Source organism: Triturus cristatus, chromosome 8 (assembly GCF_964204655.1).
Source record: "Triturus cristatus chromosome 8, aTriCri1.1, whole genome shotgun sequence".
NCBI classification, from domain to species: Eukaryota; Metazoa; Chordata; class Amphibia; order Caudata; family Salamandridae; genus Triturus; species Triturus cristatus.
Genome location: NC_140591.1, coordinates 1,419,021,766 through 1,419,048,850, shown reverse-complemented (window position 1 = coordinate 1,419,048,850; position 27,085 = coordinate 1,419,021,766). Strand labels below are relative to the sequence as shown.

The following is a 27,085-nucleotide window of genomic DNA, read 5'->3' as shown; positions in this document are numbered from 1 at the left end:
TAGGGTCTTAGCTTCTTCAGCGCCCGGACCACAGCAAATGCCTCACGCTCTATCGCACTCCACCTTTGCTCCCTGGGAAGTAACCTCCGGCTGATGAAGGCTACAGGTAAGTCTCGGCCCTCCTCATTCATCTGTGCTAGAACAGCCCCCACACCATGCTCTGAAGCGTCCGTCTGGACAATGAATTCTTTTGAAAAGTCGGGTGCCTGGAGGACCGGTGCTGTACACATTGCAGTTTTCAGGGTGTCAAAGGCTTTCTGACAGGCGTCAGTCCAGATCACAAGTCTCGGCTGCTTCCGGGAAGTCAGCGAGGTCAAGGGGTGCACAATGTTGCCATACCCCTTGACAAACCTCCTGTAGTAACCCGTGAGACCCAAGAAGGCTCTCACCTGAGTCTGGGTTTTGGGCGGTTCCCAAGCCAGGATGGTATCTATCTTGGGTTGCAGGGGGGCCACCTTGCCGCTCCCTACTTGGTGCCCCAAGTACACCACTGAACCCTGCCCAATCTGGCACTTACTAGCCTTGATTGTGAGGCCTGCTCTGCGCAGGGCCAACAACACTTCCTGGAGGTGGCGCAAGTGTTCCTCCCAGCTGGCGCTGAACACTGCTATATCGTCCAGGTAGGCGGCGCTGAAATCTTCCAGCCCGGCCAATACCTGGTTAACCAACCTCTGGAATGTGGCAGGGGCATTCTTCATCCCAAAGGGCATCACACGGAACTGGTAGTGCCCATCTGGTGTGGAGAATGCAGACCTCTCTTTTGCCCCATCAGTCAAGGCGATCTGCCAGTACCCAGACGTTAGATCAAACGTACTAAGGTACCGGGCAGCCCCCAACCGATCGATGAGCTCATCAGCTCTGGGGATGGGGTGCGCGTCGGTCTTGGTGACCGAATTGAGTCCTCGGTAATCCACACAGAACCGAAGTTCTGGTGAAGCACCAGGCGCTGCAGCCTTTGGGACCAAGACCACTGGGCTGGCCCAAGGACTGCTAGAGGACTCAACCACCCCTAAGGCAAACATCTTGGAGACCTCCTCCTTGATGTATGCTCTGACCTTGTCAGTCACCCTGTAGGCCTTGTGCCTCACAGGAGTGCTGTCCCCGGTGTCCACATCATGGACACACCACTGAGTGACACCAGGGATTAAGGAGAACAAATCAGGGAATTGTACCAACAGATGGCGACAATCTTGCTGCTGCTCAGGGGTCAGTGTGTCAGAGAGGACAACACCATCCACTGACCCATCTTTTTCTTTTGCACACAGGAGGTCAGGAAGAGGCTCACTCTCCTCCTCCATCCCAGCATCCGTGGCAAGGAGCATGCCCACTTCGGACCTTTCTAAGTGGGGCTTTAACCGGTTGACATGCAGGACCCTTAAGGGGTTCCTGGGAGATTTCAAGTCCACCAAGTAGGTGACATCGCTCTTCTTCTCCACAACCTCAAATGGTCCAGTCCACCTGTCCTTGAGCGCACAAGGTTCCACAGGGGCCATGACCCAAACTTTCTGACCAGGTTGAAGCTCAACCAGAGTGGCATTCTGATCGTACCACCGCTTCATCTCTTCCTGGCTGGCCTCCAGATTTGCCTGAGCAAGATCTCTGAAGCGCCGAGTCTGGTTCCTAAAGGCCAGCATGTAACTATATACATCCTGGGGAGGTTTCCTGGGAGATTGCTCCCAGCCTTCTTTGACCAGACTCAAAGGTCCTCTTACCGGGTGACCATACAAAAGCTCAAAGGGGCTGAACCCTAGAGACTTCTGTGGCACCTCACGGTAAGCAAACAGCAGGCATGGCAAGAGGACGTCCCACTTACGCCTCATTGGTTCTTCAAGACCCATGATCATGCCTTTTAGGGTCCGGTTGAATCTCTCAACCAGCCCATTACCTTGAGGGTGGTAAGGAGTGGTAAACTTGTAGGTTACCCCACACTCCTTCCACAGAGACTTCATATAATTCGAAATGAAGTTGGTGCCCCGGTCTGACACCACCTCTCTGGGGAACCCCATGCGGGAGAAAACACCCATCAGTGCCCGTCCCACCACGGGGGCCGTCACTGTGCGGAGAGGGATGGCTTCCGGGTACCGGGTGGCATGGTCCACCAAGACCAGGATAAACCTGTTGCCCATGGCTGTCTTGGGGTCCAGTGGCCCCACAATGTCAATTCCCACTCGCTCAAAGGGGGTACTGACGACGGGAAAAGGTTGGAGGGGAGCCTTCTGCTTCCGCCCACTTTTCCCACTTGCCTGGCAAGTTTGACAGGTCCTACAATGGATATCTGAATCCCTTCTCATCTGGGGCCAATAGAAATGGGTGACAAGCCTGTCATAGGTCTTGTCCTGCCCCAGATGTCCAGCTAACGGAACGTCATGAGCCAACCCCAGTAGGAAGGCTCGGAAGCGCTGGGGTACCACCAGCACACGGGCTGACCCAGGTTCAGCAGCCTTAGGCTCGCTATACAGGAGGTCGTTCTCCCAGTAGACCCAATGTGATCCTGACTGATCACCTGTCGTTTGGGCTGAGGCCTGCTGCCTCATACCCACAAGAGAAGGGCACACTTTCTGTTCAGCACAAAATTCCTCCCTGGAGGGACCACCATCCTGCTGCCAATGGGTCAGCTCGGGCAGGTCTCCCAGTTCGGCCACTTGTTCTCCTGTCGGTTCCAGGGCATCCCCCTCAGGGTCTGCTCCCTCCTGGACCGCGGGAACGATGGGGGACGGTTTCCCGCGCCCCCTGCCTCTTCTCTTCACGGTGGGGACCTGGGCCATATTTTCAGGCCCCAGGGCCCCATCAACACCCTTACTGACTGACATGGACCGGGTGGTCGCACACACCCACTCAGGCAGACCCAACATTTCCAGATGCGCTTTTCTCTCCACCTTAGCCCAAGGGGAGTCCTCCAAATCATTGCCCAAGAGACAATCAACAGGCATGGCGGGCCTCACAGCAACCTGAAGAGTACCTGAGACCCCCCCCCACTCAAAGGGAACTTGAGCTACCTCACACTGACTCTGTGAGTTGTCAGCAGCTACAACGGGGTAGAATGCATGAGGGACCACCTGCTCTCTGGACACCAAGTGACACTTGACAGCTGTCACACTCGCTCCGGTGTCTCTGAGAGCTTCCACCCTATGGCCATTAATGGTCACCCACTGCCTATATTTCTTAGTGTTACTAGGCAGAGGGGTTGGAGGGACCATTTCCACGTCTCCTAAAGAGACCAGGGACATTTCTGCGGGACCCCACCCACCGGGGGCACCCATCTCCTCCCCTCCCAGGGCTACACTCGCTACCTGACGAGGGGGTGCACGCGGCGGTGCATTCGAATCCTTCATGGGACACTGGGGATCATAATAACGGTGTCCCACCTGCTTACAGGCATAGCAGGTCATGGGGCCCCTGTGAACAGGTTTACCTGTCGGGGCCTCTGGCTTCTTTCCAGGGGGAGGCTGGGAACCCTTCCCTTGGTTCCCTTGGGGATTACTTTGGGGCCCTTTCTGAAACTCCCTCTGTTTACCCCTGTCCCCCCCACTCTTCTGCTGGGGACCCTGCCCACCTTTGGCTGAGTCTCCCACTGGACCCTTGTGGACCCTGGTACTGACCCAGCGGTCCGCCTCCTCAGCAAGTTTTCTAGGGTTAGATAGCTTGCTATCAACAAGGTGCTGGCGTAGCTCGGGAAAACAGTTATTAGACAAGTGCTCCCAAGCAAACAAATCATAAAGAGCATCATAACTATCAACCTTGCTACCCTTTATCCAACCATCCATGGTTCTGCAGAAAAAAGACACATATTCAACCCACGTAGTACCAGGCAACTTCTTACATTCTCTAAAGGTTTGTCTGTACTTTTCTGGGGTTAAGCCATATCTCAGCATTAAAGCATCTTTCATATGAGTATAAGACATCCTACCCTCAGCAGGAAGGCTCAACAAGGTATCTCTCCCCTCGTTTGTAAAGCGGCTCCACAACCCCGTTCCCCAATCCTTCTCAGGGACCCGGTGGGCCAACAATGCTAACTCATACGCTTTAAACCATTGGCTAATATCTTCATTCTTACTGTAATCCTTGATCACATCTTTAGGAAAATAAAACCTACTTTCTGCAGGCACAGATGGAGTGCTGCCACCAGAGGGATTCAACTCTAAACTCTTAGTTTTAAGCTCCATCTCCCTCACCATCTTCTCACGTTCAAACGCTAATTTCTCTCTCTCAAAATCTAATCTTTTGCTCTCCATTTCAGCTTCTCTCTTGCTTCTTGCATTCTCTAATTCCAACTGCCCTCCTAACTTAAGTTTTGCCATCTCTAACTTGTATTCCCTCTCCTTCTCCCTGTCTTCCAACTCTTCAGGAGAAAGGCTCTTAGAGGAAACACTGCTGCCTGGAGATGACACTGGCCCACCTGTGGGCTCTTCCTCTTCCTCTTCTTCTTCCTCTTCCGGTACCACCACCGGGTCAGAGGGATCTCTGGCCTCTAACCAGGCCTTCAGCGCTTTGAGGAAGTCGCCTCTCAATTTGAGACCTGTGGTAGGAACTTTAAACTGCTTGCAAAATCCTCTTAGATCCTTTAGCTTGTAGGAATCTATCTTCTCCTTATCAAATTCCCCCACAACAATCTCCACAGGTGTAGCAGCTCCGGCATTCTCCATGGTCAAAACTGGCAGTGTTTAAAAAAGTAAGCTCCAGGAAAGCGGAGAACAAAAATAGAATATCCTACCAAAAACAGATCGTGGCTGCGTTATGGTCTGCTTTCACTATGTAGCGTACACTAATCACTGCACATGAGTCATAAATGCAAAGTTCAAATCCCACCGCTGACCACCAATGTTAGAACCGGCGGTCTCTAGTTGGCAGAGGTATACACTTCTGACAAATAGGGACCTACCAACTCTAGTCAGGGCAAGGGGATTACACACTCAGATAACCCCTGCTACCCCCTTGGTAGCTTGGCAGAGCAGACAGGCTTATCTCAGAGGCAGTGTGTTAAGCATTTATGACCACATACAGTAATAAAGTGAATACACTACAGATGGACACGACACAGAAGTTATTATAAAAATAGGATCTTTATATAAGGTTTAGCACAAGACCAAATAACGACAAAAATATACCACAGTCTTAATAAATACCCTTTGGAAGGAAAAATAATAGTTCAAGTAAGGTTTCTTCTTGGCAAATAGTTCTTTAGCAAAGTATTCTTCTGAGCACAGTTCTTTGGCAACAATGTAACCCCTACAGGAGTCACACGACGTCGAGTCTACAAGATTCCCAAGGTTCGGCGTCGACCGCTAGGAGCGCTACGTCGAGCCTGGAGTTGCAACAGACCCCACAAGTACAGTACCTTGAGAAACGAAGAAAACGATGATCCACGGCGTCGAGATGTCGGCGTCGAGGTCGGCGTCGATCGTGCCTCGGAGTCGGGTCAATCCGCAGCGGCGTCGAGGGATGTCGGGCCGGAGCAGCGCTCACGGCGTCGAGAAGGGCGTCGAGTCGATGCGATCAGCAGCGGCGTCGGGACGGGGTCGCTTGGAGGTGGAGCCGATACTCACTCCTCACTGGCGTCGATACCGGCGTCGAGACGGGGTCACTGGGAGCCGGGGCCGATACCCACTGCTCACTGGCGTTGCTGCTGGCGTCGATCGGGCCCGGCGGCCGGCGTCGAAGGCTCGGGACACTGGAGCCGTTACTCACGATGTCGAGCTGGATTCGGCGGCGTCGGCGGCGTCGAGACTGCAGATTTTCCCTTGTGTACTGGAAACAACACTTTCCAGCAATTCAGCAATTCAGTAGATGGTGAAGTCCTTTGGCCCTGTGACTTCAACAGGAGACTGGCACTCTTCCAGTCCTTGGAGATTTCCTAGCAAGTGTTCAGAGAGTACACACCAAGTTCCTCTCTCCTTGTTCCTTGGCAAAAATAAAGAAGCAGCTTTCAGGTTCCTCCACAGCAAAACAGCACTCTGGCAGAAAGGGGAGGCAAGTCCTTAGATCAGCAGGCTTCTTGTCCTTGGTACAGGTTTCCTTGTCAGAAGTGATCTGAGTTCTTGGTTCAGGGGTCCTTCTCTTATACCCCTTTTTCCCTTTGTCCAAGCAGGGCGATTCCCACCATCTCAGGTTTGTTGTGGGTGTTGCCAGGCAGAGGCACCTGGCCTATTCACTGAGCAGGGCAGAGTCCTCAGCCGCCCAGCAGGAGGCGGAGCCAGTATTGTCACTGGCAGGAGCAGGGCTATCAGTCGCCCAGCAGGAGGCGGAGCCAGTATTCTGTCAGGCAGGGCAGGCTACTCTTCCCTCACTCTATGTGTAAACGCCCCATTCACCCCACACTGACTCACTCAGACCTCTGGAGCCACCCAGCCCCTGACACACACACCAAACCAGCAGAGACCGGTAGATAGTTGGACAAGAAAATAGCCACTTTCTAAAAGTGCTATTTTCAACCATAGAATTTAAAAACCATCCATCCTAAAGGGTGTGTTATTAAATCCTGAGTTCAGGGATACTAAACTCGACTTGCTACCATGCTCCCTGAGTCAGATAGATTATAATGGAGTTAATAATCAGTCTGCCCAGTCTGGCCTATTGGAGGCAGGTAGCCCTTCAATAGTGAAAAACGAAAATGGCTGTAATTCACTATTAGGTCATGCCACACACATCAGGGCATGACCTACCTTTTACCAACAATGCACCCTGCCCTAGGGCCTACCATAGAGGTGTCTGAAGTGTGGCAAAGTGAAGGTTTAGAGACTGGTAAGTAGGTTTCCTTACCAAGTCGACATGGCAGTCAGGGACTGCACGCAGGCGCTGCGGTGGCAGGCCTGAGACACATTTTACACGCTGCTTCTGTGGGTGGCACAACCAGTGCTGCAAGCCCACCAGCAGCAGTTAACTTACACGCCCTTGGCACACTCAGTGCACTAGACTAGGGACTGAACAGTAAGTCAACCAAGCCAATCATGGTAACACCAATCAATGTAACAATTTAACATAGGGAGCACTTGCACTGTGGCACTGATCAGCAGTGGCACAGTGCCCAAAGCAATAAACCAGCAAAAACATCGTAAACAGAGGAGGCAACCAGAAAAAAAATGGAGGAGAGACTCATGCCAATGATGCCAGGTCTAACAATTACTCCCTGAAATTTACTGGGCAAACAAAGATCTCTGAAGCAGGTGCCATAATCCCATAAGATATTTTAAAATGCAGACTTTGTAACAAATGAAGCAGAACAGTCTTACTTCCAAGTTTCTCCTTGCTGCCAATTTCTTTGTGGCACAGTTTAAAAAAAAAAAACGTATAAGTAGAGGCTCTGATTTTGTGTTGGGGTTGCTTCACTTTTTTGATACAACCCAACGCAAAATCTCATTTTGTTAAATCTCATAATGTGCTCAAATGTACTTATGATAGACCTGCTAAACATGTGTGTGGTCTTAAAATCTGATGTTACTTCCTGTGAGGCCGAGGGCTGTGATGTCACTTCTTGTGATGCTACGTGCGATGTCTCGCACTGCGATACCACGAGCTTTGATATCACGCACCATGATGTTACTTGCATATGGCTTAACTTTGTTAGTCCCCCTACTTTTGTTAGGACCTGTGTAGCAGTCAGTATAGCAAATCTTCACTATCGCATACAAACAAACAACACAAACCTCGGCAGTGGTGAGAAAGATATCTTCAGAGATGTGTCGTACTCCGCAGCCGATGATTCCAAGCGCCACTCCGGGAAACACGTAGGCATTATTTCCCTGACCGGGGAAGAATGTCTGTCCGTTGGGGAGGGTGACCTTATCAAATGGACTACCGCTGGCAAATATACCTCGGCCCTAGGAAAACCAGAGGAAGAAGTCTTAGGCAAACAATAAGTATCAAAAAGAAAATACGCATTGGTAAAGCCAGTCTTGGCATGCCAGTGTGATGGGTATTTGCTAGCACACAAACTTTGAACAAGACTACCGGCAAAATAAATAGCTGGCATTTAAAGTTAATATGATCAAATAAAACATCAAAAAAGCACGCTTTGAGCCAGCTATGCAACTAAAGCAAAATGAAGTATTTTTAGGCAGATGAGATTAATGTGCACAGGCTTTGTGCAGTCACTCAAACAGTCAGTGGGTAAAGTGGGCTGACCGCCTTCTTCATGCTTTGTGCTGTTGTGGGCGGAGGCAAAATGCAAGTGACTATTTAACAGACCAATAGAAGAAGCCCACGGACCAAATGGCCCTTTTGTTATGCATAATATGTATGATAATTGGGGAAAACAATATTTTTATGCACAACTGGTGGCATCACTAAGGCCAGACCTAATGAAAGAACTTTCGTCCAACATATCAGACCTCTGATGGCATCTTTCCCAAAGTGACAGTGGCACACGCTTGCATAGTTTCAGTCCCAGGAAGAATTAATGGCAATTTTATTGCTGCTTAACTCAGTCAGCACTCCCACACAGCAGGCAGCAGCCTTTGGGCACCACCAAATAATAAAGAAAGGCCTGAAAAAAATGCCTGCATCTTTACTGGACAAGGAGTGCTTCAGAAGCAAAATGGTATTTTGTGTGAAGTCCTAAACATCCTTTTACTGTTGTGGATACTAAATTACCCACCTGAAATTGAGTCATGGCCCGCCATTAGTTCTTGCAGCACTTTCACACCCCACAAATGTACATTAAGTGAGTAACCTTTTGTGAATCTGGATTTGTGACCTTACCAGAGGCACAGATTGAACCTACCTTAGAGATTTAGATGTAAAAGCCACGTGCAAACAGTACAAACAAAAAAAAGTTGGAGGGAATGGTTAAACTCCCCATTCAAACTCTACAACAACAAACAAATGTATAACTTGTAGTATCCAGAAAGAAGCAACATGTCAAATCTATGAATTGCTCCACACGCCTTGTTAACAGAGGAGCAGGGCCATGCTTCATTCCCTTGGAGTGTGTGCGTGATTACCTCTGTGATGCGGTAGCACTGCTCTGCGGTGCATTCAGCTTTGCTCGTGGGATTGCTGAGAGCAAATATGAGTGGACGATCATTATAAGAAGCCATGTCTCTCAGGATCTGTTCTGTAAAAGCTCCTCCAATGGCTGCTACACCTAAAAATGAAAAACAAGCATTGGCAATGACACTACGCCCGGCTTTTAAAACGAAGATGCCTTATCAGTCAGCGATGGGTTTAGAAATTCAAATAGTCATCATAAATGCACACTGTCACTGAACATATGGAAGATAAATTAAAATAATAAAAGCACAAAAAGAAAACATGCTGCCACCTAAACAGGGCAGGCATATGCTTGAAATAGAAAATAAAATTAAACACAGGAGCAGGTAGCCATCTGGCAATGGTATTGTACATGGTTTTATTGTTTTGAAGCTCCAGCATTGCCGTGACATTTAGAACCAATATGTTGGCTATTTTGGAATAATAAAAAAAATTAAACAATGGATAATACACCGTACTATGATGGTGGCCTGTTCAAGAGGCTGTGGCCGGTGCACTGTAGATTAAATGAAAGGCACACAAGCAGCCTGTTAGCACTGTCTGGGGAGTTGTAATAATGCTAGAAATAATGAAAATAAAAAAATAAGAAGGAAAGCAATGAGAAGTAAACATGGAAAACTGAAGGATTGGCTTGCCAGTTCCGGCTCTTACGTGAACGATTTTCAGGTGAATGTGTCTGTATTCAGAGAAATGCCCTCTGATAGAGGCTTCCAGCCGCAGATACCTCACCTTTTGAATATTTCCCAGGTGTCAGACTGGATCTAGAAACTTTTCAGCAGTACCTCTGCTTACCAGTAGGCAGTGCTATGCAGCACTCCACTGACACCGTCCCACTCTGTGAATGATGTGCAGAGCCTATATAGGTGCCACTCCTACACACTGATGTCAGTTCCTTTCCATGCCAACGGACGCACACCAGGAGCCACCTCTTGCCTCTTTGAGACACTTAACTCTGTTAAAATTGAGTGTGCAAGGAAAATTTCACCTCCCAAAACAACAGATTTTTGGCCCTGTTAGGACTGTTGTAACCAAATGCCTGTGACAGATCCTCATCAGATTTGTTTGTGGTGCCTGGGGTCGAGTCATGACTCCAAAGACTGCAATGATTACGCGTCGATGAGGCCAAGGCCACAGGAGACCGAGGAGAAACCTTACATCGCCAAGCACTGAAAGCCTTAGTGAGGAAACAAGTCCGAAGTTTAGTCCTGATCCCATCCCATTCCAGATCGAGATGTTGAATGAGTCATTCAAAAGTTTGGTCTTCGTCTCGTACAAAGTAGTCGGGTAAGTCGAAGGAAAAGCACAAGAAATCTAAACGGGACTTGGGCCCTTCCTGCCACTAACATTCTCCTGAGGTGGTGTGGGGGTAGCCCCATACATCTTGACCTCGCTCCCAAAGTAGGTCGTCAGAGCCTATCCCACAACTTGTTCCGATACAACCCAAGTTTGTGGGGTAATGCGCCACTCCGAAACACATAGAAGAGTTCTGCGAGGCCACGCTCAGAATTTTGAATCCTTGCTGACTCTCTTTGGCACACCTTCAGGCCTCACAAGCCAAGATGATCTCCATACTGGACACCGTAAGCGGAATCACTCTCATCGCTGGTTGGACCTTCTGAGACCATCACAGACCACCTTATACTCCAGTTCCGACTCCATTGCCGGCACCAGGGCTTATGCCATTTCCCGAAACTTCGATGTTGACTCCATCAACACCAGCAAATGAGGTCCCTACTCTACTCAGACTCAGAGTCGATGCCAGAATAACCTCAATCGTCACGGCACCACTTCCTCCACTCAGCCTGCCACCTCCACACGGGAGAACACACCCTGCATTCCTTGTTTGGCATGGATTTGGATAATAATTACGATTCGGGTGATGGGATTGGTCAGCTATACAAGAAAGAGAATTGGTTCAATGACCTACAAGAAGCTCATGGCCGCAATACCTCCCCTGAGTTGGGGTTCCTCTCATCCAATGGTCCTGCCACAGAAGAGAGTGCCTTCTTATGCTATGATAATGTGTTGAGTGGTTGAAGTCCTTGACCTCCATATCCCTACCTTGGAGGGTAAGACCAATGTCCTAACAGAAGTCCTCAAGCTGGGGCAAACATCCACTGAGCACCTTTTGCCTTTCAATGAGGTACTTACAGAGACCTTGATAGGGGCATTGGCTAAATCTTTCTCTGGCTCCTCAGTCAACTGCCAGATTGCACAATGCCACTGCCCTGCCCCAGGCGACCCTGCATTTGTATCTCAGCACCCCTCCTCTGAACGCTTAGTTGTGCAGACATCTACAAGTAGGACAAACCAAAAAATATTCCCATCTACTCCCTTTTATAGGAAGACAAAAAAGGTGGAGACATTTGGAAAGAGCATATTCCCATCCACTAGCTTGGCTCTTAGATCAGTGAATGCTAGCCACCTCCTGAGGCAATATTCTCACGCCCTCTGGGATTCAATGGCTCAAGTCCTCCCAGATGCTCCTGAAGATCTCCGACCTGCCCTCGCCCAAGCTATGTCTTGCCCAGGATGGTCATGTTGCGGCCAAGTTAAAAATGTGTTGTGGCTTGGACACCACCGATACCAGCAGGTGGGCCACTGGCACTAGTGTAGCTATTCGCTGCCATGATTGGCTACAGTAAACCATTTCTAGGCGATTTTACCCTTCCTGTTGAAGGGACTCGCCTATATGGGGACAAAGCAGATTCTGCTCTGGAGCAGTTCAAGGCATTCAGGGCCACAGTACACACTCTTGGCTTATCTACCCCACTCGCCAACCACATCAATCCTATTGCTCCTTTCGCTGCTTTGGAAGATGAAACCCATACTATCAGCCAATCCAAACTCAACAAGGTGCCCAGCAGTTTTGCGGTCGAGGCCGTTGTGTCCACAGCCCTAGTGTTCAAGGTCAACAGGACACCCAGTCCACTGCACCCCCTTAAAGCCCCACCTGCCAAACCCCTTTAGCGTGCTCTTAGTAGATAACAGCCACCTGGTAGGATGCAGGATCCGTAGATTCTTGCTGGGTTGGCAGGCCATAATATCAGACAGGTGGGTCCTGCAAATTGTTGATGCAGCTGCACCTGCCACCCCTCTCTCCCCCCAGACAACTGGCAGAGGACGATCTGTGCATTTTGCGGTAGGAAGTGCTAGCCCTTTTGGCCAAAGTGGCTATTGAGAGAGTACCTATGCCAGTAGTAGGTTGTGGGTATTGCTACTGCTACTTTCTGGTGTCAAAGAAGGATGGAGGCCTTCATCATATTTTAGCCCTCTCAATGCCTTCTCCGGAAGGAAAAACTCACCTGTTTGCCCTCGACCCTGGAGACTGGATGGTGGTGTTCGACCTGCAGTACATCTATTTCCAAATACCCATTGGCACTACCTGATGTTTGTGGTGGGACAGGAGCATTTCCAGTTCGCTATGGTCTCACCAGTGATCTTCAGGTCTTGACAAAAATAATAGTGGTGGCAACAGCACACCATCAAAGGACAGCGGTCCCAGTTTTCCCCTACCTCGACCACAGCTGTTGAAGGCGGGCTCGCCCCAGGCAGTCATCAGCTACCTCCAAATGATGACGAATTTCTCGTCATCTTTGGACTTCATTATCAACGTGCTGAAGTCACACTTGACTCCTTCTTAGACTCTCCTCTTCCACCTGAGGAGAAATGAGTCTCCGAGCGAGGGATGCCTTTGGAACTCCAACGCGCAGATTTGCTGACATTGCGCATTCTCTGCAGTGACTAATAGATCTAGCCAAGGTTCTCCGCTAGGCAACGATGGCTGAGCTTGTCCACCCTTTCATTCAACAATTTTGCCTGGAAGTTGACCACAACCAAAATTCTTTGGTGGTCCTGCCAGTTACACAGGTGCACGGTCTTCTATCACAGGGTCCGTGACCCCACCCAACCCTGTTTGTTGAAGAATCACATGGCGGTGGTGTTGTCCGTGAGCCCTTATACCAGCCTCTCCTTTTGCCAGGATGATCCTCAACTCTCATCCTGCTCAACCTCTCTGCAGCCTTTGACACAGTCTCCCATTCTACCCTCCTCAGAAGACTTTGACTTCATGCAGTGGGTATCCAGGGACCTGCCCTCAACTGGATTGGCTCCTTTCTTACAGGAAGAAGCCAAATAGTCAGCCTGCCACCATACAAGTCAGAAGCCAAGAACCTCATATGCAGAGTTCCTCAAGGGTTTTCTCTCAGCCCAACCCTGTTCAACATCAACATGACCCCACGGGCAGACCTCAACAGATCACATGGAACCATCATTCTTTCAAATGTAGAAGACACTCAACTGATGCTTTCCCTGTCATACAAGACCGCAGCAAACAGAAACAACTTTGCGAGCTGTATGGCAGCTGTGAAAACCTGGATGAGATCTAACTACCTAAAGCTCAACACGGTCAAGACCAAAGTGATCTTTCATAAGACCTCAGCATGGGACTCCACTTGGTGGCCAGCAGACCTCGGCCCCACACCAGTCCACACCACTCATGCCAGGAACCTAGGAATCATCCTCAATGACATACTCAACATGTCAGCCCAGATAAATGCAGTGACCTTCACCTGCTTCCACATCACGAGGATGCTATGAAAAATCTTCAAGTGACTCCTGGAAAATAATAACGTAGACCCGGATTACCAGCAGATTAGACTACAGCAACATATTCTATGCAGGGAGCCCCAAACCACTCCTGAACAGGCACCAAAACATCTAGAAAATGGCAGCAAGACTTGTCCTCAACCTATCCCACCGCGCCTACATCTTCCCTAAAAGCACTGCACTGGCTCCCATACACAAGAGCACTCAATTCAAGGTACTTACACACATAAGCATTACACAACATGGGTTCTACCTACCTCAATAGCTGCATACACTTCTACCACACCAATCTGCAGGACTCACTAGCACAAGTACCCTGCATACACAAAAACAGAACTGGCCTGTGCGCTTTCTCTCACATTGCCCCCAAAGCCTGTAAAGACTTGCCACAGCACATCAGAGCCTCCTATTCACTTCTTGAATTCCGCAAGACGCTTAAGACCGGGCTTATCGAGAATCACCCCTCTGGGGGGACACAGCCTACCTATTTGCAAGCACCTGGATACCCTCCCGAGTGATTAGTGTGCTATACAAATAGGCATAACATAATGCTGTGTATTTCCAGAACAAACTGTGCAGTACATCACAAGGCAGGCTCTGTAACACGTATAAGAATTTGGGCAGAGTAATCACAAGATGGCTGCCTGCCCCATAAGCACGAGGGGGAGCTTTCTATCAGGGCTCATTTATCATTACCATACTCTGACACAGTGAAGAGTAAAAGAAGGAGGAAGCGAAAGATAGGGAAACAATGACAAAGAAAGAAAGCAGGAATGAAAAAGAACATATGAGTGAGCTTGAGAGAAAGAAGTGTGGAGTGGCGAAAGAAAAACATGATGGGAAATTAAGACAAGGCATCCTAGGTGTTCAGCAAACCTGTAATTCTGCAGCAGGATCCTCAGAGAAACTCTGGGCCTCTGCACTTATTTTTTCTACAAGATAAGCACTGTTGGGAAGCAGTCCATTCAATCACTGACCTCTACAAGGAAATTCATGTACAGAGGGATTTGGTGTCTTTGTTACCTGTTGTGCCAAAACAACCCTATCTTGAAGCATTAATTTATTAATTCCATGTAGGAAGATTGCAGATAACCAGCCTTGCGTTATTTACATTTTTTAAAATGAAATATAATGCAAAGGCAACCGTGCACTGTACTGTACCTATAATTGCAGTGGGCTTCACTGTTTGTACCACCTCCTCGAGCGTTTTCACCGGCGGGTGGTCCTGGGCGAACATCTCCTTCTCATGGTTCAGTTTACCGCGAGCCTTCAAAGACATCAAATGATGCACAGAAGTCAGTGAGCAGGAAGGTCACCGCCAAGAGGCTGCCACTCACGCTCTGCTTGATACTGTACACTTTTAATTCCATATTAAAATACCAGTGTCTGCTTTTTGAACAGTCAACAAGGCTCGTTTCAATATTATCTCCCTGCAGCCCCCTAGGTGCCGGAGAGGTGAACTGGCAGCCACAAAACAGATTACAGGGACATATTCCAACCAGCATCGAATATGTAAACATGGAGGTGACTACATTAGGTGAACTTATTTTTGGTGTTAATTTGGAGGAAATCATTTGGAAATATTTTTGAATTTCTGTTGTGAAAAAAGTACAAATAAAGAGTGTAACAAGCAAATTACTACTATATGCCCTAAGAAAACAGAGGTGCAGTAAAACACTTATGTTTATGGTGGAGTTTGCTTTACCCAAATAAAGACATTTTTAAGTTAAAAACAAACTAGACAAGAATGAGCAGCTTTTCTTTTGGATGTGGATGCTTTTAATTGAGCACCAGCGCTTCGCGAAGGCCTGCAATGAAACCACAGCGCATATCACCCATAACATGCACGTAGTGTATTATTTTACAGCAATTCTGCTCTTATGAAATGATTGTGTTCCTACTTTTTTGTCAAAATAAGATATCTAAAGCTAACAGTATAAAAACACACCAAAGTACTGGCACCTTCTAAACCATTTTGATATTCAATGCTTATGCTTATTTTCAGACCTTTTTAAGAATATTTTTGGGATGTTAATTTGAGGGTACAAATTTGCACTATTAAGCATTCTGCTGCATATTTTGGAGACAATGTTGTACCCATTATGGTAACACTGTGTATGTAATGTGTCTATTCCGAAATGTCTCATAATTCCCTTGATGCAGAAGGAGGTGCATAAAGGCGCCGCCCAGTCTGCCAGGGGTCAGTTGCACCACTGCAGCTGGTCCAGAAAACAAATGAGCCAGCAGAAGTGAAGTGAGCCTTTGTCTCAACCCAATACAATGTGGGAAATGTAATTTAATAACAGTAACTTGGCTACTGAGGCTTCATTACTTCACACCCACAAACTGTAGGTTGTTAAATCTATGTGCGAGGTTCATGGCCTATGTAGAGGCCCTAGGTTTTAGTGGAGAAAGAATAGACCAGGTGAGCTCTCAGTTACAGCTCTGTGCTTGCTAAGTAAAATATGTACAAAGGTGTAATAATGGTGAAACCAAATCTATGACAGCCTTTTCAATATAGGTGATGAGATCTTTTGTCCTTATATTTGATTTGTGTTTATTTCATCATTTTGGTGCTTATAAAGCAGTTTTCCCCCCCTGTAATAATTCCAACATAAACATCTAATGTGTATAATGTACAAGTACTCTCACACATGAAAAAACAATGACTCCCAATCAGTTTTCCAGTAGGAGAGGGATAAATCCTGTGCCCCTCCCCCCTCGCTATACTATATTAAGATTAAGACATGGAATCATACCCAATTGTTGCTCATCCAGCATTTGTTGGTTACTCTTCACATTGCTATGGAAATGAAAGAATGACTAATGTGGAGACTAGCCATGAATACATAGCAAGACCTCTTACTCTAATGCTTGTTCTTACCCTTGCATTTACCTTATCTGACATACTGGAATTCTTAGTGATAGAATGATGTATAATGATGTTTACTATGTAACTGCACCTCCACTTTGCTTACACACAAGGCAGTGAAGGATCGAGCTCAGTCTAGCCCTGCCAGTTCCTCGTTGGGCTCGAATTCTAAAATTACAGGAGGAAAAAAAAAAATGACTTGAAAGTAAACTTTCTCAATCTGTGTCTTCCAGGCTGTAGTTCCACCTCCCTAAATTGCTTTCCCCTAGTGCTTAATTTGAGCCTGTGGTTTCCGGTGCTCGGCACCGGAACTTAATTGTCAGCAACGGCACTTATGATAGTCTGCACTGTTTATCTCAATTAGAGATTAACACAACAGTTGTTTATTATTTCAATGAACATTAAAAATGCCTAATATCTGCTGCCCAAGCCATTATTGTAGCTTTGGGGTCTGGAATAGTCGGAAATGTTATACTTGTAGGGTGTGTTGATTAGTAGTTGTGTTGATTCGGTCACTGGCGGCATGTATAGGGGCAACGAGTAGTGCAAGCTGCAGTGGCCTCTTGACAAGGGCACCAGCAATTTTTATTTTATTTTTTTACAAATTAAGCACTGCTTGCCTACTCTCCTACAGCTGAAGTATGAGCACAAGACACATCATTTTAAAGAAGACCCCTGTACCCATTCCACTTGAAGCTCGCCCCCTCCTTAGTAAGTCCACCTTTCCTTTATGCTAAATGTTGAGGTCAAGCACCCACCCACCTCCCTCCCTCACTGTTGCTGATGATCTGACCCCCCTCCTACCTACCAGTATTCCTAAGATGCTGCATTACCTGTTCTATGTGCAACACTCTATTGCAAGGTCCACGTTTTATTAACAATAGAGAAATAAACACTGTTTATGTTCATTTAAATATAGGCTCTATTAGGATATTTCGAGGCTGCCCTATTACCAGGATGGTACCACAATGCAATAAAGTGGTGTAAATTGCATTCATACAGCTGCACTAATGGAATAACTAACAATGTTAAACTAAGACTACACTATGCAAATTAAGATGATTGGCAGATGTAAAAATTGTTCCACGTTAGGAGAGAAATTTGAAATGAGTGTATTTAGGATTAATAGGGCAGCATATACATCTGTTAGTTGTTTTAATAAATTAACTACAGGGCCAAGATTAAAACAACTGTTGATTTTTGAAGTTAGGTCTAGTCAACAAGCATTATTATATTTTACCTGTTGTTTTACAATACTTCACACATGCTCCTTTTGAGGACAAAAATGACAAGTGTTAAAATAGGGTTTCTTTACAAGGTGTAATTCACATTATTAACAGTTGAATGAGGAAGCATAGACAAAAATTTTAACTATTCAAATGAGCAATCAGGAACGTATTAGCACAACAGTTTCACAAGCCAAAGTGTGTGGTAAAGTGTGTCTCGTTTAGACATGGGTATCTCAAACTAGCTAATTGTGTCTAAACGACTAATCAGATCTGTTAGTTATACTTTACTTAAAACCACTAAAATTCACCAAATATGATTAACAGAGTACTCAACACATGCTATAAGTCGCACCGCCTGCCTTATTGTACTCTTGATGACTCTTTTTGTTTCTTTGCCTTTGGTAAATTGGTGTTTCCATCATGGTGGGCAGTGCAAATGATGGCATGCAATGTGTGCCATGTTAACAATATTGAGTGAATTTCAGAGGCGTTACACATTTGAGTTATGACCCATAACTCAGTTTATAACTTTTTTATAAAAACACTAGACACCTGACCTCGGGGTGCTGTGTGTATTGTTAAATAAATACAAATGTTGCCATAAAAAAGTACTTGACTGGACAATCATGGATTGTTGCTATTGAGCATGTTGAGTTGTGAGCCTGTGCACACCCCCTTGACCTACCCTCATCCCCCACCCCCCTGAGATGCCTTGGACTGATCTACCCATGCTATCACTGAGAGTCAAGTGCTGAAGGGGTGCTTGGTCCAGTTGCTCGGGATCCATAGTACGTTGGGGCCCAAGACATCAGGAGTAAAAGGCCTCAACCCCAGGAGCTCCTGCCTGCCTCGTGGCTCTCTGACCGCCGGCCCCTGTGGTTAGAATATTGGCACTGCAGAAAGCAACTACCATCACATTACAGATGTTCATCATGGAGATCATGATGACCTTCAATATAGCATTCACATCCATAATACACTAAATGGGGGGGGAAATGATAAATTACAAATTAGGATTAGAAAATAGAAGTGACAAGCGCTCTACCTTATCAAGCAAACTATCAATATTGACCTCTAAAACGTCAAAATTAGGCAAAAGTTGTATAATGCTGGAAACCTGAACAGAGGGTAAAGTCAGCAGTATTCATGGTCTCCATGAAGGCTATGAACGATTCATTGAATTGTTCATCTGTATTTGTAGTACAAGGTATGAGGGTCAGGTGACGTCTTCTTTCTTGCTGATCCATTGCTCAGAGTGTAGCTACCAGGTGAGATGCACATGTCCACACAGAACTATCAAAAGGCACATATTCCCAAGGCTCCCCCTGAAGGGACAGCACGTCGCTTCTAATTACATGCAGGCAGGGCACTTACCCTCTCCAGGTGTGTCAGTCCCAGAGAGGATGCTGCTGCATCGTTCGGGCTGGGAAGCTTGCGACACTTGGATTGATGTGGAAGGAGTTAACCACTAGCAGTCATTTTTTAATTTGATTTTTAGTGGAGCCTGTGCTTTCCTTGTATAGATGAAGCTTAGTTTGCAGTGTTGAACTTTACAAATACAGTACAACTAGAAAATATATTTTAGCACAAGAAATATAGTAAGCTAAAAAGCTGCAGTTACCTTAACAATTAATCCCTTTGAATCGACCATCCAGATTTTGCGGATTGCCTCTTTCCTCGGAACGCCTTCTTTTTCCATCGCCATGACTATGAGATTAGCGATACCCATAGCAGCCTATAGAAGAACAGAAGAGCATTATAAACATAACAATATAGTAATTTGAGAATAGATGGAGCACTTCTTCCTCTGGAAATGGGAGCATTTTTAGGTAATCTCTCTTTCTGATCACTAGTTCCAGTTCTAATGGTGGATCTCTGAAACTGTTGGTTGGACAGACTGGAGCTTCAGCTGTGCCTCACAGGGTCTCCAGCAAAGTGTCAAAAGTTAACTGAAAGTGTATCTAAAAGCATCAATGCATGTTCATTTTTTTATGGAGGTGTGGGTCAAAGATAAACAAGATGAACTTTATACTTTCCATTGGCAAATAGCTAAGAAAATTGGAGAGCGAATATATCCACAGTAACAGATGTGATGTTTATGTTCTTGTCAATTTATTACATAGAAGCGCTAAAGTAAAAAAGTATTTTTTTACCTTAGCAGGTCATATTTGCTATTTATTTCCTCTCTAGGTCCTTCATATTGACATAACAGCAGCAGTAAAATCTTTCCTCACTATTTGACATGATAGATGGAAACCATTTCTCAAGGTGCCAAGTTCATTCTAGTTCTGTTCACTTGTGTCCACTCTTCGGGAAGAGAGGTGGAAACAACAAAACATGTCTATACATGTACCTGGCAAGCTTCCCCTTTGGTAAGACCTGTCTCCAACAGTAAGAGTAACTCACACTTAGTGGGCATCTTGCCATAAGATGGAGAATACTCTTGATAGTGTGCCCTTGAGGGACAAGATAGTCCCATATGCAATAAATTATTTCTTCATAGCTCTGAAATCCTCTCTCTTGTCCAAGGAATAGGTACTACAGAATCAAAAAAGTGAAAGATTGGGTCAGAAGTAGTATGAAACAGTGCAGGTCCTGACATATAATGTGTTTTATTTGTTTTTGTAAGATCTGCAAAGCGATAGAGACCTAGACATTAAAGTGCAGTCGTAACCGTTATTTAACAGCATGATGTTACATTAAACTTTAAAATACACTTCAAAGCACAGGTTCGATTCACTGATTGCCCCCAGTATCAGGATGCAATCAGAAGCTGTGCATACCTTCGTGCTAGGTTAGCATCAATTCAAGTAAGAAGAAATCATTGAGCAAACCTCCTTGAGTGCCAGGTTAGACAACCTTTTGGACACCTCATGAATATGTATCCTGGTGCCCAACCCAAGATGGAAGAACAAGAACTTTCTGGCTGAACTCAGGTCACAGGTGGTGCATGCCAACTGTCTGGAGGATGAAGGCAGTGGATTGCTGGAGTGCAGAGCTTCTGGGCCGCACTCAGCTGGGCAGATCATCTGTCAAAGCTAAACTGGGCATGATGTTCTAAGGGGAGCCTTGGTATTGTGGTTGAATAAAGAGGTAAACTGGTTCAGGTCAGATATGGTGCAGGCCAAAGCTTTCGGAGAGCATAAGTGAGCAGCAGGTACTTATGTTTAAAATAAAAGTGTGACACAACTTTGGTGAAGGAGCTACAAATAGCTTGAGAACAGACAGGACACACCATTCCCCATCAGGTATATATGGGCAATGTTGCTGCATGGGCTGAAAGGAACATTTTATTATGCAAACTGGTAACTGGTTTATCACCAGGAATAGATTTAACTGTAAACTCTCAAAGAATTCATAGATCACTGTTCAGAAATTAGACTATTTTAGGTATGGAAATAAACATTAATGAGCATATGGATATATAATGACAACCTCAATTTCCAGGAGAAGGTAGGTAACAACTGTCTCATTATAATTGCATAAAACAATCAATCGTCTTAGCAATAATGCCACTTATGGTTACCTGCATCTCATAATTTTTAGGGTTAGAGGCTGAAAACTTTTTCAAAGATAATAGCACCACCTTAAATTTGGAAATGCAGATCGCAAGTAAGCAGGCCCTGAAGAAAGAGACCCAGAATAGCATGCAAGATTCCTCCTAGCCCAGGGCAATATAAGCTTTAACTACATAGCATTTCTCTAGCTAAGCTGTCATAACCTAAGGGTTAATCGCATCCAGACATAGGTCATCAAAAGTGGGCGCAAACCCCACGTGCCCTCATGCAGGGACCTTTCTTCCAGAACCTTGTGGCTACTGTTGAGAAACAGAATGACAGGGAATCAAAGCCGATGTGCTCGATTGAGATCATTCGATTTCAACTCTGCCTGAATTTAAAGCTGCTTCACTGGAGTCAAAATACCACTAATGCAAGATTTCTGATCATACTGAGTTTCTATCCAACAAATGTGCAAGATGCAGGTATTTGTCGCTCAATGGGAATCATATTACTGACTTGAAAAGGTTTAAAAGATGAAGCAGCTAACTGTGGAGCAAACCTGCAGATTTCACAGTCACTAGAGAGCCCCTGCATCTCCTAAACTATTTCACCACGTACAGTCAGGGCTGCTTTGTTCGGAGCGTCAGCTATTTTGAATTCCTCCAAGATGACCATTTAGGCCAATGAATTGGCAGGAAGTCAGGTATCTTTGTATTACCTTCAAACGAGACATAAATCTGTGTCATCAACAGACGCAGTCTTGGAGAAGGCTTTTCATTATTCAAGGCAGATATGAAAACATTTTTGACACAGCATTTTCTGTAAATCCCTCTCAGACACAAGGTTGCATAAAAAAACCAACATTTAAATATCGGCCAATTACGTCAAATGGTTATGAGTCAGTGCCTGCACATGCACAGCTTCATTTAGGCTATAAACCATCTCTGCCTGTGAACGATGGAGTGGAGGTGATGGATTGTAAAAGTCAGGCTGCTACCTCTTCTGACACTGCACAGAGAAAAGGTGACTGTAGCGAACAAACAATGGCAAAGCCAATAAGTCTCTGTATTCATGTGACTCGGTCTAGTGCATACGATACAAACGTCATATCTGGTGTACTAAAGGTCATCTGAAAAACTGAGTCTGTCGCAAATAAGGTATCCCTTCTTTTTTTTGTAGCATCTCTTTTACGGATGTTTTTGTCTGAATCTGCTCCCCAGTGATACTGGGACCCTCTTCAACTGATTTCAGATGCAAAATAGTCTCTGATGCAATCCAAAGGAGGCTGAAGGACACACCTAAACAATCAATAGAAAAATGGGGAGACTAAAACTGATCTCATATAGGTGATGTAGCGTTTAAAAGGTTGAAAACTGTAGGGGTGCGTTATATTCACTGTTAGTTGGCACCCGCATATAATCAAATGTGTACTCAGGTATTTTGTGTGCAATGTATTAAGAATTGTATAACCTATATCGATTTAAATAGAAGTGTTAGCAATGTACAAGCACATTGTGAATGTATTAGAGAAAATGCACAAGAGCTTGGTATAGATTAACTCCAGGCGTTGTTAAAATGTGTAGCCTAGAATAGTGCTTGTAGACTGTTTAGTTTAAACATACATGAAAAGAAAGACGTAAATGTCAATAGTGTGATTTAGACATGCTTGTGTAACCGAAGTAGTGGCCAGAATTCACATACATCGTTGAGGCGAAAGGCCTGTTATTTTCTTATGTTAGTCGAGGGCAATAGGCCAAAAAGGATTTATTCCAGTAGAGGTTTCAGGCTGTAGTAAATTGCAAAGTTAAAAGATGTGAAGTATGTCTGCATTGCATGATCTCACCCCAGGTGCAAGGACAGTTGCTCGTTAGTAGAGAAGTTCTTTGTTCACGAATTGACTTATGTAGTTAAAGCCAGACATGGGAGTGCATTGGAATGTGCCAATCGTAACTCCTAGTGCGGACGGTGTCTGGGACTCAAGGCCAAGCTGATGGACGATGGAACTGGACAGCGCTCGATGGAAAATTACTGAAAGACGACCCGGCTGAAGAGGAGGTGCAAAAGGGCGTGTTCTGGGAATTGGGGTTCTGTATTAGGGAAAGCGCCCCGAGGGTGGAGGCAGAACAGGGCAGCCCAGAGCAGAGAAGAGTTAGGCGAGGAGCTAGAGGGGGCAACTTAGATCAAGCTCTCTAAGTGAAGGCTTCTTAGGAAGTTTCACTCTGACACCTTTTTCTCGATTGAGGGTCTCAAGGGATTGCTAAGTAGGGATGACATCCAGTACAGAGTAGGGACAGAGATGGTATGGTCCAGTGTCCCTAATATCGACATTGGCTTGGTAGTTTTCTACCTCATGCTTTTAGAAATTGTGCTTTTAGTTATTTTTAGTCGTATGCGGATTCTTCGAAGAGTAGCATTTGTGTTAGTGCCTATGTACTTGTTGTGCCTCGTATGAGGAGTTTGTACCTTCAAAGTTTTATGCTGATAATAAAAGCCAGAGAGCCAAGAGATTAAGTCTCGAGTCCTTGATTATAACAAATTGCGGACAGCACTTTCTGATAATTGTGTTTATTCCCTCCACGCTATTGGGCAAGTAAAAAGTTCCATCCGACCAGAGTGGGTTCTAGTAGATAATTAACGGATACTAAAATGGGCCGGAGCAGTTGGTAGCAGAGACGGATGGTTACTTCCGATAGCGAGGGACGATTAGATAAGGATAAGTGATCCTTGAGGCCCATAGACGATAAGTGATGGTGAATCATCAGATGGTGAGCGGGAGACGACGGCGGCAGACAAGCATCGACGGCGAGTAGCAGTGCGGCAGGAAGCAGCAGTTCCAGGAGTGAGTATGAACAAAATGAGATGTTGTAGATTGCGGTGTTGATTTGTTGTGTGATGTCTTGCGGAGTTGATGTGTATGTTGTGTGATTGTGAGATCAGGCTGTGAGCGCGCGCAGCCTGGGAGTTGTGGTGTAGAAGACACCTGAGATAGATTTTGTTGACCACCCAAAGGAGATCGTGAGGTACCATCGATCAACTGGACCGAGATAGGGGGAGCGAATGTGTGTGTGTATGGCAACTTAATGCTGGTCGTGGGTTGTTGTGAGTGGATCGGAGTGTTAGTAACCTATCAGGGGTGATCTGTCTGGCCGGACGGGGGCAGACGGTCGCCAATCGAGGTCAACAAGGTCGAGAGACTGTGGACGAACAGTCAGAGGCTGTGGACAGACAGCCAGATAAGTAACCTAATCGGTTATTTCAGTGTATGAATGGGACGAGAGTAGGTGAAACGTGTCTGGAGAAGGGAACTGCTGCGAACGAAGGAAGGTGACGTCAGGGAGTGTCGCGCTGTGATAGGCCGGTTGGTGTGAGTCGCGCTGTTATTGGAGGATTTAAGAGTAGGAAGTAAACAGAGCACGAGATCGAACTTGCACGTCATGAAGTGTCTTAAGGTTTTACGGGAATTGTGTAGAGGCGACAAGCATGTGGTCACTCGGAAAGGAGAAGAAGCCCCTCCCGAGGATACCCCAGCACATTACATGGCAAAGAATGTGGGATTACATACCATAGTTTGGATCGAGAATTGGCACAAGATTACACAAGGTGAAGGGGAACTAGCTTTCCCGAGGTATGGTTCATTTAGACTAGCGGTGCTGTACCAGCTGAAGTCGGTGATGGGGTCCTTAAGACCCTTGCCAAGACCAACACAGTTCGAAGCATTACATGCATGGATTCGAGCAGCGCATGATAAAGAAAAGGGAAGGAGTCAGGAAAGGATGAGAAAATCGATCAGGGCATTCCAGGATGCCAAGTGGGATGCAGCGGAGAACAGATGGAGGGTGCAGGCGATTGAGGAAGAGAAACTGTATCCCTTATTGATAGATTCAACGGGGATAAGGCATGTGAAGGCACAGGATGAAGAAAGTGACTCTGATGACGGAGTATTGGAAAGATTGTTGGAGGAGAGGCCACCTCCATACAATCCGGAAGAAGCAGATGACAGGTGGGGTGAGAGAGGAGAAACTAGAAGGGTAACAATACAACCCGAGACTCGAGTAGAAGGGTTGGTCTCGTTTGGAACAGACAGTCCACAGAGTCAGTCTGAGGTTAGTGGGAGGATTGAGAGAGAGATTAGGTTACCGGATGCATTGAGGGTACCGGTCACCATTGGACCGATTGTGTCGATCTATAGTCCGGAATCGGAGGAAAGGGAGAGGTCCGAACAGGTAGCAGAAAGAACGAGGAGAGAAAACGAGAAAAGTGGGTTGGAGGGCGCAATGGCCCGACCTCCAAGCCCTGTACAATGGAGTACACCATTGGTAGCGGTGTCAGACACATCTAGGGGCGAAGAGGAACAGAGACCGGTGAGGCCGAGTAATCTGATGGAGTCAAGGTCAGATTTAAGGTCGTGGGTACCATCAGAGAGGCATCGGAACCCGAATGTGGTCCAATCGGAGAGGGATCGGGCTAATTTTAGGAGTTATTCTGCTCCTATAGAAGCACCGGAAGAGAGGAGAGAGAAGGAACCGGAATGTGAATATGATGAGGGACGTGGAGCAAGTTGTCAGGTGTTGAAAGGAGCCTTGAGAGCAGGGATGTTAGACATCGTAAGACTCAAGGCGGAGGTAGATGAAATAGTCTATGGAAGTCTACCGCTTGAGAGAATAGTAACATACAACCCGGATGAGCTGTTCTTTATAGCGAAAGATGTGACTCGTAAAGCACGAATCACACATGAAGAATTGAGGGGATTGGCGAAAGAATATGATGTGGATTTATCCAAGACTAGGGCGTTGCAAGGAAGTCATAGGATGCATTATACCGAGCGAGAGCTGGAGGAGAAAAGAGTTGTTGGATTAAGGTCACATACTAGAGAACTGATTCTAGCCATGCGACCATGGCTGATGCTTGATAAATGGGAGGAGAGATGGTCTAAGAAAAAGACCTCTAAGGGAGCGGAAGGAGGAACTCCGGGTGAAGGGTTGCTACTAGCAAAGACCTTCCCCCTGAGGGAAGTGGCGAATGGAGGATATGTGCATGTACCATGGAGCAGGGGGGATTTGGCATCATTTAAGAATGATTTTCCCAGGCTCAGGGAGAAGCCTGCAGAGTGGTACAAGCAAGTTGAGGGCTTTGTTAAGATTTCGAAGGTATTATGGATCGATCTGAATACTTTATTTGATATTGTGGTTCCGGGAGATCTGTGGAACGCATGTAAGGTTGCCGTTGATTGGCCGGACTATGAGCCTGATAGGAACATGATGACGAATGGTCCGTCGCCAGTGGTGATGAGGCTGTATGATAAGGTAATTACCTGGTTGAAATCGAAGGTTTCACCCCAAGACATTGATTGGGTGAAAATAGACAGGACAGTGCAAGAACCAAAGGAGACAGTACATGAGTTTTATGAGAGACTCTTAAAGGCTTTTAAGCAGTACAGTGGCCTAGATGAGCTGGAAACAAAAGTTATGGGACAGTTTGTTTCTAAGTTCGTGCTGGGTTTGAAGCCCGAGGTTAGTCTCATGATACAGCAGCATTTGATCTGTTGGCAGAATAAGCCCGTGGATGAAATCTTACGGTACGCCAGGTACTGCACGGATGAGATTGAGTCGAAGCATAAGAAGATGAAAGATAATTTGTTATTTATTCAGATGCAAGCCGCGCAGGGACCGCCGAATGGGGGACCCATGGTAAGGAGACAGGGAAACTATCAGGTAGGAAATCAGAATGTTCAGGGGCAGGGAAGGCCAAGGCCTATAGACCCTAGAACAGGCATGGATGTAGCGATACTGAAAAAGACGACTGCCTGTCACCAGTGCCACCAGGTGGGACACTGGAGACGCAAGTGTCCCCTGAACCCCTGCAACCAGCAACAGATGGAGGGAGGAATAGTT

At 46.3% G+C, this 27,085-nt stretch overlaps 1 protein-coding gene across 1 annotated transcript in view; it reads right to left on the bottom strand.

Moving 5' to 3' along the window:
* Positions 1-27,085, bottom strand: part of ME3 (malic enzyme 3) — a 473,564-nt gene that overhangs the window by 41,841 nt on the left and 404,638 nt on the right. The window contains exons 10-13 of the mRNA XM_085623151.1: positions 19,316-19,429; positions 14,755-14,860; positions 8,937-9,079; positions 7,641-7,814 (exon numbers count right to left, since the gene is read on the bottom strand). Coding sequence (XP_085479277.1) covers positions 7,641-7,814; positions 8,937-9,079; positions 14,755-14,860; positions 19,316-19,429 — 537 coding nt within the window. The remainder of the gene's footprint in view (positions 1-7,640; positions 7,815-8,936; positions 9,080-14,754; positions 14,861-19,315; positions 19,430-27,085) is intronic.